We start from the raw sequence: 12,929 nt of genomic DNA on the forward strand, positions 1-12,929 counted from the left end.
TTTTAAAGGTTTTGTATTTTAAAAAGAAAAAGATGCCAGCCTACCACTCATTAGAAGTCCATTTGTTGATACTGCAACACACAGAAGTAGGCTTGACAAAAAGAACACACTTTAAGCCCCAAGTATTAAAATTTCCTTCAGTAAATGGAAGTTGTCCCCTGCAATTAATCACCTAGAGGTTTAATTGATTCATCTACTTAAAACTGTCTATGAGATGTTGTGTAATTAAAATTGCTTATTGACTAGAAATGAGCTTAAGTGTGTGCATGTGAATGTGCACGTGTGTGTGTGTGCACATGTCTATCTCACCGTGGTGAAAAAAGCCTTTCTCTGTGTCATTGCTTCTTATGAACCGCCTTATATCAAGCCATGCACTTGGTCCACCTAACCCAGGCCACATTCACGCCACCCATTTAAAACACTATGATACCACCTTAAACAGCCATGGCTTCCCCCAAAGAATTGTGGGAAGTTGTGAGGAAACCGTTATTCCCCCTCACATAACTACAATTCCCAGAGTGGTTTAGCAATCCCTCTTCCCAGGAAACATGGGGAACTGTAGCTCTGTGAGGGGAATTGGTACCTCTCAGCAACTCCCAGCACCCTTAACAAACCATACTTCCCAGGAACCTTCCCAGCCGCGGCTGCCTTAAGCAGCATCATAGTTCTTTAAATGAATTGTGTGAATGTGGCCCCAGACTGGTAGCAACTCTTCAGGGCCTCAGTGTAGTCCTTCACATCCTCTGTAATTCACAATTCTTTTTGACTGCAATAACAAGGACTGAATTGGGAACCTTCTGTATGAAAAGCACACAATCTACTCAGCTATGTCACCTCCCCTTAAAATTTCCTGTCATGGAACCCAAGGAGGATGAGATCTAGCTCCATTCTTGACAGGGTCATTGATATAATGCCCTCCATAGACCCCTTCCTGCTGCTTGTACCATCCTCAAGTGGTGTTGCAACAATGAGCCACCATTTTATATTTCCCATAGTGCCCCAGGTACCCTAGTAAAGAGCCATTTAAAAACCCCTTAATGCCCCAGAGTGGTGTGGGAAATTTTAAATGTCAGTGTGTAGTTGGTGTCTGTTGACTAAGAAGCCTAGGCAATCTTTCAAGGGTGCCATGTACCCTATGAATCCCTGGCCAGGTCTTTCATGGAGTGTGAAGCTTTTGAGACCACGTTCTTTTCCTTGCTTGACACCAACCACATTTAGGCTGCTCTGTTCTTTTTATCCTAAGGATTTGGAAAGCCACTCTCACTCCCTGTTGCAGTGCTAAGCCACTTGGAGCTTTGTAGCTCTGTAGCCAGAGTGCTGCTTTTCACCCATATTCATCTTTGAAAAGTTGGATGGTAACAGAATCATAGTGGAATACAGCTGGTGGCGTGCTGCATCCCCACCCCTTCTGCTGCATGCTATTTTAAGGTTTTGGAAGGAAATAAATAATATACACTATGGGCAAAAAAAAACCCCGAAGTCACAAGAAGCCTTTGGCGCAGTGACAGCTCTATCCATCAGTGTCTTGCGCTGCTTCTGATCTCATTTCGTTTTCAAAAGCAATGATTCCCCACAATGCACTCCAGCTGGGGGCAGTTTGAATTGAAAAGTCCAGGGCTTCGCTATGTATTTGTTTGCCTAGGGAAATGTAGGCACGTGTACAGCAAGCCCCATTTCTTTTTCTTCACCCCTTTCCTGTCCTCTCTTCATCCCCTCCGGCTGCCACCATTGTCAAGTAAAATAAGGCAGCTCTGACAGCTGGGTTGTTTTTTTTCCTACGGGAAGGAGCCAGCGGGTCATGCGGCAATGCCCAGCCACTTCCTTCGTTGCATCAAAAACCACACTGGCTCCTGGCTTTTCCTGTCAGAAAATGCTTGTGATTTTAAGATATGTCATCTTTCCCTGGAATCAGGAGAGGTTTTTTCTTCTTCTTCTTCTCTTTAATATTGATTTAGCCCCTGGTTTGAATTATACTACCTTTTGAAATATACGCAGATGCACTTGCAACATCTCTCTCGCAGCTTGTGAGGAGAGAGGAAAACTTGCTCGGAGCTCTTTGACTCAGGAGGCTGGAAAATAATAATAATAATAAAAGTGTTCTTTTCCCATTTGCTACAACCTCATCTGCCCCTCGTGGCAATACAAGGGTGTTCCTGGCAGTCTAAAGCCCTGGCTGCATCTGTTGGCTGAGGGTTTGCTACAGCATATTGACTTCTTCAATTCATTGCTAACCTTTAGGTTCATTTGGATTTAGCTTCTACCCATTGTTTTCAGTTCTTTCTCACCAGTTGGAGGATCTCTAAGCTATTTCCACGAAGGTTCCTGGACTTTGGGGTTATAAAGGCAGTAATCTGGCTGGCCAGACTGTGAGCAAGTCAAGATACCAATTAAATGTCCCAGGTCCAATCCCCAGGTAGGGCTGGGAAAGCCTCCTGGTGTCTAAAATCCTGGAGAGCTGTTTGTGGTCAGTGTTGACAACACCGAGTAAGATTGAGCAATGGGTCTGACTCAGTATAAGGCAGCCTGTGTTCCTGTCTCCTTAATTGTAGTCCATCACATCCCTCAGGAACAGCAAACAGGAAGCTGTCCTGGTCCAGCAAAAATTTGTACGTGGTTTCTGCACAGAATAGTCGTACCTGCAAAAGAGGGAGAGGAGAGCACTATCATGGGAGCCTGGCAGCGTCCTTCTCACTGTTAAAATGTTGCTCAAGTTTCTCTGTTTTTAAAATACTCGCCAACCTTTTCTGCAAACCTAGCCGTCTGACTTGCACCATGCAGGCCTAGCTTCATTTCTGGGTGACGGCTTTCATTTTTGTTAATTTAAAAAAGCTTTTTAAAAAAAGAATTGGTTGGCTGTTCTCTTTCTGAGACTCAGGAACAAACGGGACCTTGTAGCTGGCAGGGAAAAGTGTGATGCTTGAATGGAAACTTTGGCCTCATATTCACAGAGAGGGCCAGCCTGAAGGCTGTACCACTTCGGACTGTAGGTGGGAAATGCTCCTCCATATAATAAACTCTCTGCAAACAGAAATCTAGCCTGTCAGGGAGTAGAAATTCTAATCCTAGCTTGCTTCCTGATGTGCTGTTTTTCTTTGCAGGGGGGAATGTTTTTGTGTGGAGCAAGCATTCAATCAGGCAAACTGAGATGACTGAATATTTTGTTTCATCCACATTTTTTAAGCAAACAAACCTGATCCACACTCCCCAGACTAACACACAGATTGGAATGCAGTAATTCTTCAGTTTTTCCTGATTCAATTCTCAACCCAATAAATGTACCCAAACTGCATTATTTTAGGTAAAATGTGTATTTTTAGGGGGAAGGTGGACAAAACGCATATTTTAGAGGAGGTGTCCCCCCAAATGCATTTTTTGTGGAAAAAAATTGTACAAAAATAATGGGGGAAATTGTTATGCATTTTAATTTTGTTTCAAAAAGTCAACTGTAAAGATCAACAATAGAACCAACTGCAACATGGTTCGTGTAGCATACAGTAAGTACACATACCGGGAATAAAAAATGTTCTGTGGTCAAAAAAAGCCAGCAGACTGATGTGGAAGTGAGCATAAAGAAGAGCCTGGCTGCTGGAACAGGCCCATCTAGTTCAGCATGCTGTTCTCACAGTGACCAAGCAGAGGCCTGTAGGAAGCCTGCAAGCAGGACTTGAGTACAGAAGTGCTTCTCCACTTGCAGTTCTCAGAACCTTGTATTCAGAGATATATCTCCTTCAATACTGGAAGGTAGTACACAGCTGTCATGGCCACCAATAGTCTTCTCCTCCATTTGCCTGTTCCTCTTTAAAGCCATCCAAGTTGGTGGCCACCACTGTCTCCTCTGGTTTAATGATGGTTTACTGATGTGCTGCTCAAAGTACTGTCCTGAATCTTCCATCGTTCAGCCTCATTGAATGACCACAAGGACACAAGAGAGGAAGGAAAACTTGCCTCCGATTTCTCCACGCCAATGACGCCATGAATAATTGTGTACCCTTCTGTTGCTGCTTGCTCACCGTTTATCTAAACTAGAAGTCCCAATATATGGGATTTACAAATGAACATATGTGAAAGTAATAGAGAGCGGAGACACGACTGCTCCATCTATCTTCTGCCCCACCCTCTGTCTGAAGCTCAGCCTAGACATAGGTTTACCAACTCAGGGGGGAAAATGGGCCTTAAGAGACTGTTGTTTGGAATGTCATCTGGTGTCTGACTCAGTATGACCTGGACACCGCTGTCCGTGCCATTATAAAATCTCTACCTACCAGCCTACCAAGCAATTAGACAAAGGAAGCTGCCCCATCACTCAGCATTCATTTTAGGAAGGTTTTGTAAGTCTTTGCCATACGATTCTAGGGCACGTCTTGTGCCACACGTCCTCATGGAAAAGTTGCATCTTAGCCCAATGCCTATTTTAAAGAGATGTTTTGCCATTTTGGCCTTGTGAGGTTTTTTTTTCAGGGAGCATTTGAGCTCTCTTTTATAACAGCACTCTGTTGGTCTCCTTCGGCCAAAAGACAGTTGCCTGAACATTAAAACACTACTACTAAAAAAATATTGTATTATATAATAATGTAGCTTTGAGTGTTCCAAGTGCTTCCTGTGCAGTATCTTAGTCCTTACAACAGCTCTGTAAGGCGGGGTGGAATTGAGGCTGAGAGATAACAACCTGCCTAAGGCAACAGAGTGAGTTGGCTATATTGGGTGACCAGGTGAGGTTTGCATTCAAGCACCGCAGCCTGAATTTCCAGTATTGAACTAGAAGCCACCGCTGGCTGTAATTCCCTGTGGGTGGGCAGAGGGGCTCTGTGGCTCTTCCTTTGCATCTGTTTAGTGACAGAGTTTTGTTCTCCAATCTGTCCACCCATTCATCAATATGGCACCTTCATGGGGGTGCCATTCATATGGGGGAAACAGTGCAGGAGAAAAGGGTTAAACACCTTCACCCCTGAACATCAGACCCCTCTTGTGCACCTCACCCTTGTAGCTGCTTTAATCTTTTTTTTATGTGGGAAATTCTGTTCCTAAATTTCCTGGGGGGTCTCACATCTAGTTTAGCACAAAGCCCATTGCTCTGCGCCTGTTTTCTAGCTTGGGACCTCTCCTAAAATGCAAATCATTTATACTAAATAGTGATTTTAGTTCTCCAAGTACCAGTTCTTTTACAGGCAAAATTGTATGACCCATGCAAAACAGAATGGTAGCAGCAGGGCTAGGGGAACCTTGGGGTTTGCAGAAGTACAATGAATAATTTTTTGAAAGGGGCTTACCTAAGGTCCTTCTGCTGCCAAAACTGTATCAGCCATGCAGAATAGGAAGACAGCAGTAGGCTCAGGGAGATCTTGAGTTTTTCTTGAGTACAATAAATTTCCAAATGGAAAATACTTAAGGGGGGTACCCCTCTGTCCCTCAACCCCATAACCCAATGAGATCAGAACATACAGCACTTAGCAGACAACTGACTGACTGTTAGGGGGTGGGAACCAACTACTGGAAAGGGGGCAGCAGAATGCAGTGGACTGCCTGGAAGCAGACTACACTGCAAAATTTAGATGCAGCTCTCACTCCTCTTTCCTATTTTTAATAACAACAAGGAAATAATAGACTCTTTGACCATGTTGCAAGGGGGAAATAAAAATAAACATAGATTGGAAAGCCCTGTGGGAGACTGAGACAGCTTCGCTTGAACGTAGAAGTTGAGTCACATTATATAACAAAGTTGGATTTCAGTGGATTTTACATCACATCCCCTGTGTCTGTCTCCAAGAGAGAGGCTGCTCTAGAGAGCAACTTGGAAATGAAGCTGGAATGACAATGGTGTGCTTTTTGTGTGTGTGTGTGTGTGTGTGTGTGTGTGTGTGTGAGAGAGAGAGAGAGAGAGAGAGAGAGAGAGAGAGAGAGAGGAGAGTGTTGTGGATCTGCTCAAAGACAGGAAGACAGGCTACTGTTTTGAACACTCCTCTCTTTGCTGGGATACACTGGTTGTGTGATTTTCCTTGAGCTAAACAAATGAAAGATGGCAAGGGAGGAAAGGCGCCCTCCTTGACAGCAGACAGCCCTCTAGTCATCTTTTATTCCAACGACTTTTTAAACTTTCTTGCAGGGTTTCACAAACTGCTCTACATTCAGAAAATACCCAAGTGATATGCAGAGATAGAATATGAAACACAATGCAGGTCATAAAACAATACTGAAACATAAAAACCAACAAGAATTTAAGAACTACAGAACTTTTTTTTAAAAAAAAGCATTTGAAGAGCTGTTCTGGGCCAAGTCTAATTTGAAAATGAAATGAAGAACTGTAGGAAGGGAGGTGAGCAGAGGCCTTGAAGTTGCCCAGGTTAGAAAGGCCTGGGGAGTAGATTGAGCAACATTCAACACAGGCCACCTGGCCATTGTTTTCTTTTTCTTCTCCTTCTTCTTCTTCCCTGCTTCTGAGTCCCACCAACTGGTCTTCAGAGGTATACTGCCTTCAGCAGTAGTTGTAGAACAGTGTCATCATGGCAAGTAGCCATCAACATGCATTCTCCTTGAATGTATGCAATTTTCTTTTGAAGCCATCCCGGTTGGTGGCCCTCACTACCTCTTGTGGGAGTTGGACAAGATAAACTAGATGGGCCTTTGGCCTAATCCAGCAGAGCGCTTAGCAACTCCACGTTTTCTTCTTTATTGTCTAGGTCAGCCTTTCTCAACCTTGGGTCCCCAGATGTTTTTGGCCTACAACTCCCATCATCCCTGACCACTGGTCCTGTGAGCTAGGGATCATGGGAGTTGTAGGCCAAAAACATCTGGGGACCCAAGGTTGAGAACCACTGGTCTAGATCATGGGTAGGCAAACTAAGGCCTGGGGGCCGGATCTGGCCCAAACGCCTTCTAAATCCGGCCTCTGGATGGTCCGGGAATCAGCGTGTTTTTACATGAGTAGAATGTGTCCTTTTATTTAAAATGCATCTCTGAGTTATTTGTGGGGCATAGGAATTTGTTCATTTTTATTTTCCAAAATATAGTCTGCCCCCCCCCACAAGGTCTGAGGGACAGTGGACTGGCCCTTGCTGAAAAAGTTTGCTGACCCCTGGTCTAGGTAGCCTCTTAGCCAATCAGAAGGCTCTGCTATCCACCTATCTTGAATAAGCTTCAATGTTGACAGTCGATTTGCCATGATTGCTGGGGCTGATGGGAGTTGTCATTCAGAAATATCTGGAAGCCTAACACTGCTGTAATCCAAGACAGCTTTGTGAGGGGAAGGGAGGCCTATCAGAGGCTCAGGCTGCTGTACCCTATGCCCTTCTTTTGACCCACATTGACCATTGGTTGCTGACCAGGAACATAAGAACGTTATCATTCCTCCACATTGTAAACTTCAGATAAGAGTACTTCACTGATAAAATACTCAAACAGACCACTGGCTGCGTTTCAATGCCTTGGGTTCGGGTTGGGCTCAGGCACAAGTCGATTCAAGGAGTGGGAGAAATAAAATTGGCCACCTCAGAGCATTCGTGAAAGCTGCTGCCTTATGGTCGTACATTTTGTTCTGGAGTTCCAATCTCCAAGTGGAAAATATATGAGTTGAGTAATAAAGTAATAAAGAGGCCGCCTGTATCATCTGCAGTGTTTATATGAACATACAGTATGAAGCTGCTTTATCCTGAGTCATCCATCTAGAGCTCTGAACTGTCTTACTCCAATTAGCAGCAGCTCTCCAAGGTCTCAATGGAATTCCCAGTTTTGATCTCTCAGATCCTTTTAATGGGAGATAGTGGTGAATCTGGGATCTTTGGCATGCAGTGCCTGGACTCTTTATCTTAGAATTGTGGCCTTCACATAACTTTCCCCACTGAAATGCTTGCAGCCAGTGTACCAGTCTTCCCTTAATTACATGCAAACCTTAAATTAGAGGTGGGCCACATTCCCTTCAGAGCAATCTTCCAGGGGCAAACCAATGGGCAGATCAATGGGTAGATCACTGCCAGTTTATGTATAGTGGAAGTAGATCTCTTGGAAGATCAGTCCCAAGCAGTCTCTTGGAAGTTGGACACCCCTGGCCTAGGGGATGGTCTGATGGTCTGATGAAGGGATTTAGTCTAGGGAGAGGGTGTGCATGGCCTGGGGGCCAGTCCCAAGGGCCAGATAAAAAGGCTTGGCAGGCTGCATTTGGCCCTCAGCCCCCTGCTTTAAATTGCCATGCATATGTATTATGTCCTCAGGTACTGGAACCAGAATAATGGGACGCGGATGGCGCTGTGGGTTAAACCACAGAGCCTAGGACTTGCCAATCAGAAGGTCGGCGGTTCGAATCCCGCGATGGGGTGAGCTCCCGTTGCTCGGTCCCTGCTCCTGCCAACCTAGCAGTTCGAAAGCACGTCAAAGTGCAAGTAGAGAAATAGGTACCGCTCCGGCGGGAAGTTAAACGGCGTTTTCGTGCGCTGCTCTGGTTCGCCAGAAGCGGCTTAGTCATGCTGGCCACATGACTGGAAGCTGTACGCCGGCTCCCTCGGCCAATAAAGCGAGAGGAGAGTCGCAACCCCAGAGTCGGTCACGACTGGACCTAATGGTCAGGGGTCCCTTTACCTTTACTTTATTGGAACCAGGATACAAAAGATAGCCCTGAGAAGACCTGCTCATTTTGGGGCCACATTGAGGCTCATTAATCTACAAAGTCTGAGGCCAACTGTCCCTCTTTTGGGTGGGCCTGCAGACACAGAACGTACCAGCCCCATCACGAGGCACAGTGAGGCAGCTGCCTCTGACAGCAGATGCTGAGAGGTGGCAAGGACTTGACAGAGCCCTGTGCCTCCTAGGTTTGCTACCCTCAGGTGCAGCGGAGGGTTCCATCTTGTTGCCAGCATTGAAGTCAGATTCAATAGCCAGCCTCATTGGCTGTTGTACATGGAATGGGGAGGATTCTTGGGGGAAGCCATGACTATTAAAAGTGGTATGATAGCTCTTTAAAGGCATCGCGCAGATGGGGCCCTAAGCATACATTGGATCACTGATTAATTTAGAAATACAGCCCACTGAAATCAATGGCATTTTGAACCAATTAGCTCCTAGCATCTGAAAAAGGACCAGGTAAGTCTCTGGCTATTTGCCACACTTAAGGTCAGATGAAAAGAACCTCCATGTCCAGATGCAGTCTATCTCTGTATATGCACCAGATGTGGGGGCCATCAGGAGCTAGAATGCAGGACTGGTTCTGGCTTCCTCACTTTTACTCACAGCAAGGGATAATCACTTCCAAGAAGAATTTGGCAGGGAATCTTTGGGTGAATATTTCTGGGGATCCCTCTGCAGCTCTTTAGGATGACAGTTCCCATCAGATGATGTCCAAAACAGCTGGAAAGGTGGCTCCAAACTGGCAAGGGCTGGGCTGGAGATGGCCACAAATTTGGATTGCTTTAAAAGAGGATTGGGAACTTCCATGAAGAATGGCTACAAATGGCTACTAGGGATGGTGACTACTGTTCTGCCTCCACAGTGGAAGGCAGTAATGCTTCTGAATGCCAGTGTGCTCTTGTGCCCCGGGCCTGCCTGCACCTGGTCGGCCACCACGATGCTGGACTAGGTGGGACATCGGCCTGATGCAACAAGCTCTCCTTATAAATACAGGGTGAGTCTTTAAAAAGAGGTTCCATGGAACATGTGTACAGTACTCTGCATCCACGGAGCCTCTTTTAAAGGACTCACCCTGTATTATTTATTATTATTTATTGAATTTATATACCGCCCTATACCCGGAGGTCTCAGGGCGGTTCACAGAACAAAATCTAAATATAAAACCACAACATATATAATCAAAATAACAACAACCCGCTTTAACGCAGCAGAACTTTTGTTCTTAGGGGCTAGTAACTTGCGCGCGTTCTTATTTGCCAGGCTGGGCCGGGCGAGGCGAGTCGTCATTCAAAAAATCTCGATTTCGAGCCTCCCTCCCGCTTCCCATTTCCTTCCTCCCCGCCGGCCTTCCCTCTCCGGGGCCCCCCGGCTTCCCTGCCAGCAGCCTCCCTCCTCCCTCGGCCTGCCAAGTGCGGGAGAGACCCCCTTTTCTCCTCGGAGCCCGCCGCTGGCAAAGAGCGAGCGGGAGAGGCCGAGGGTTGCGTCCGGGACGCGCTGCACTGCGCTACGCCCGGGCTCCGTGCGCCCTGAACGGCGGCCGGGCCGTCTGGCTGGCAGGCGGAGAGGTGGCGGCCAGGGGCTGGCTCGCCTCCGCCTCCCCGCTCCGCCCTCTTTTCCCCCCGCCCCGGCGCGCCATGGCGAATTGAGCTGTGTGGGGATGCGCGGGCAGTATCCCCGGGCCGGGCAGGAGCGGTGGCGGCGGCGGCGGCAAGAGGAGCAGCAGCCGCGGAAGCAGCAGCAGCAGCAGCAGGGCCAGGCGGAGCCCGCGGGCGCCCGGCGAGCAGGCGGCGGCCCCGGGCTGCGTCCAGGCGGCGAGCCACGGCAGCACTAGCGGCCGCAAAGGAGGCGGAGGGAGAGGAGGAAGAAGCGGCGGAGGCGGAGGCGTCCGAACAAAGCGCGCTTCCCCGGCACAGCAGCACAGCCGCCGCCGGAGGAGGCGGAGCGGGAGGCTCCCCCATGGCCGCGGCGCTCTCGGAGACGCTGAGCTTCCCTTCGCCGCCGGGGCAGCCCAGCCGGGCCGGCTAGGAGCAGGAGGAGGAGGAGGAAGGGCCGGGGGCGCGGGGCGCTCCTGGGCCGGAGCGAGGAGGTGGGGGTGTCCCAGCTGGAGTTGCGGGAAGGAGGCGGCCAGGAAAGAGAAGGGGCGGCAGAGAGATAAAGAGAGGGCTGCTCTTTTTTGAGGGGGGGGGCGGGCGTCCTAAGCAAGAAAGGGGGAGCAAGGCGGCGCTTTCCCTTTTTCTTTTTGCAGGCAGCCGATTAAGCAAGGCGCGGTGGGGGGAGGCGCAGTTGGGAAGAGTGCTTAGGTCTCCTTTGGGGAGGGGGAGTGGTCTGTTAGGTTGTGGGGCGGCGGAATCCTGCTGAGTTGGTGGGGTTTGGGAAGAAGGGGTACAGAAAAGCTCAGAACTGAGGTAGGTGGCAGAGGACTGGGATATCTGGGGAGGACAGGAAGAGGGAGGCCTCAGAAGGCAGAGAGGGGTGCAGGAAACCCCCCTTTCGGATTCCAGAGCTCAGACCTACCCCCCTCCACGCACTACTCTTGGGGTGCTTCCTGTTTTGGGGGGAGCTCTAGTGTGTGGCCAAGGGACGGAAAGAGAAGACGCCCTGTTCTGGAGATCTGAAATTGAGGGGTGTGTGTGTCTGTTTTGGGGGGCCCTGGGTGTGCTGAGGCAGGGGGTGGGGAATGGCTGGCAGAAGCCGCCGCTCCTGGCTCAGCGTGTTGCTCGGTCTGGTGCTGGGCTTCATCCTGGCTTCCCGGCTCATCCTCCCTCGAGCCTCGGAGCTGAAGAGAGCAGGACAGCACCGGCGGAAGGCCAGCCTGGAAGGGTGCCGGACAAAGGCCAGTGGGGGGCTGCTGCACCGAGACTCCCGGGGGGCCTTGCTGTGGCATCAGGACCCTGCCGAGCACCAAGGCGAGATCCTGCCTGCCAAGAACTTCCTCTTCGTGGGGGTCATGACGGCTCAGAAATACCTGCAGAACCGAGCGGTGGCGGCTTACAGGTGAGGACCTCCATTCTTTCCTCCCACCCACCTTCTGAACCGCAGACTTAATTTACCCTCTGTTGTGTGGCTAGGAAGGCTTCTAACACCCATTTGTGGGACAGGACATGGCTCATTGCTGCTGCGCCTGCTTTGCGTTCAGAGTGTACTGCAGGTAGGGCTGGGAGAGGCCTCTACCCTGGAGAGTCACTGAGAGAGTATGGGCCAGTGATCTAAAGCAGCTTCCCATTTCAGTCAACTTTTTATTCAGGACAATGAGGACTAGAACCTTAGATTGTTAGGAAGAACTGTGGTCCAGTGGTAAGGCATGCAGAAGGTCTGGGGTTCAGTCCCCAGAACCTCTAGGTAGGACTGGCAGAGGCCTCAGTTTGAAATCGTGAAGAGCCACTGCCAGTCCCCATAGACAGCCCCGTGCTAAATGAACCCAGTGGTCTGACTCATAAGGCAGCTCCCTGTCTTCCTAGCTTTTACCTTGCAATTAACTGCTATCCTGCGTCTCTCTTCCGTGCCCAGCAGTGCATGTGGCAAGGTCTGTCTCACTGACACCCCATCACCTTCCTCCCACTCTGCACAACCGCATGGTGCATGTTAAACGGGTCTCTCTTTCCACTGCGCATGGGAGATGGGGAGAGAACCCTCTCACCTGTCCTCCTCTTCCAGGAATTCATTCCCAGGGTTTTCTTTTGCCTGTTCCTTGCTCTTCAGGGATGTGAGAGCCACTCCTCTCTGGCGGCCCTCTCTCACAAGAGAACAATCCCTGGCATAGGGAATGCGGCTTGTAAGTTCTGCCAGTTAGCTTCCTTGGCATGATAATTCTGTATGTGAAAATACATGACACACCCTCCCTTGGTTTTGGTGGAGGTGGTTTGGAGATCTCTGGAGCGGAGGGGAGAGAGACTGAGACCAGCTTGCTTCCTTTGTATATGTGCTGCTAGCTTCCCATCTGTTAAGAAGATAAAGGCTTGCATTAGAGAGGAAGGGAATCTTGTTTTATTTCCCCTCCTCCCTCCCCATAAGCATCTCAAACCTGCTTCATAATTCCAGGAGGGGGGGGGTGTCTTGCTGAATACCTGCTGGCTTCTCTTAAGCACTGACAGATGGGCACTGGGATTGACCAGGGAGGCCTTGCCTGTGTCCTGATGGGCAGCCAATCTTTATAACAGCTTTGTGTGCCTGCTGTTGTGTTCAAAATCCCCCAAGAGGGCATCTCATCTCTATCTCATTTCTAAAGCTTCCTGCTCGGTGACTTGAAGAAGGATCCTGCTGGACAGTAACGGGGGTTTATACTATAAGACAGGTGGGGTGAAATATTTGCCCTGCATCTG

General features: G+C 48.9%; 1 protein-coding gene across 1 annotated transcript in view; it reads left to right on the forward strand.

The window, feature by feature from the left end:
- The first annotated feature begins 10,839 nt into the window (after positions 1–10,839).
- Positions 10,840–12,929, forward strand: part of CHSY1 (chondroitin sulfate synthase 1) — a 97,538-nt gene continuing 95,448 nt past the window's right edge. The window contains exon 1 of the mRNA XM_081171116.1: positions 10,840–11,604. Coding sequence (XP_081027242.1) covers positions 11,288–11,604 — 317 coding nt within the window. The 5' untranslated portion in view covers positions 10,840–11,287. The remainder of the gene's footprint in view (positions 11,605–12,929) is intronic.

Source organism: Podarcis bocagei, assembly GCF_964188305.1.
Source record: "Podarcis bocagei genome assembly, chromosome: 14".
Classification (NCBI taxonomy): domain Eukaryota; kingdom Metazoa; phylum Chordata; class Lepidosauria; order Squamata; family Lacertidae; genus Podarcis; species Podarcis bocagei.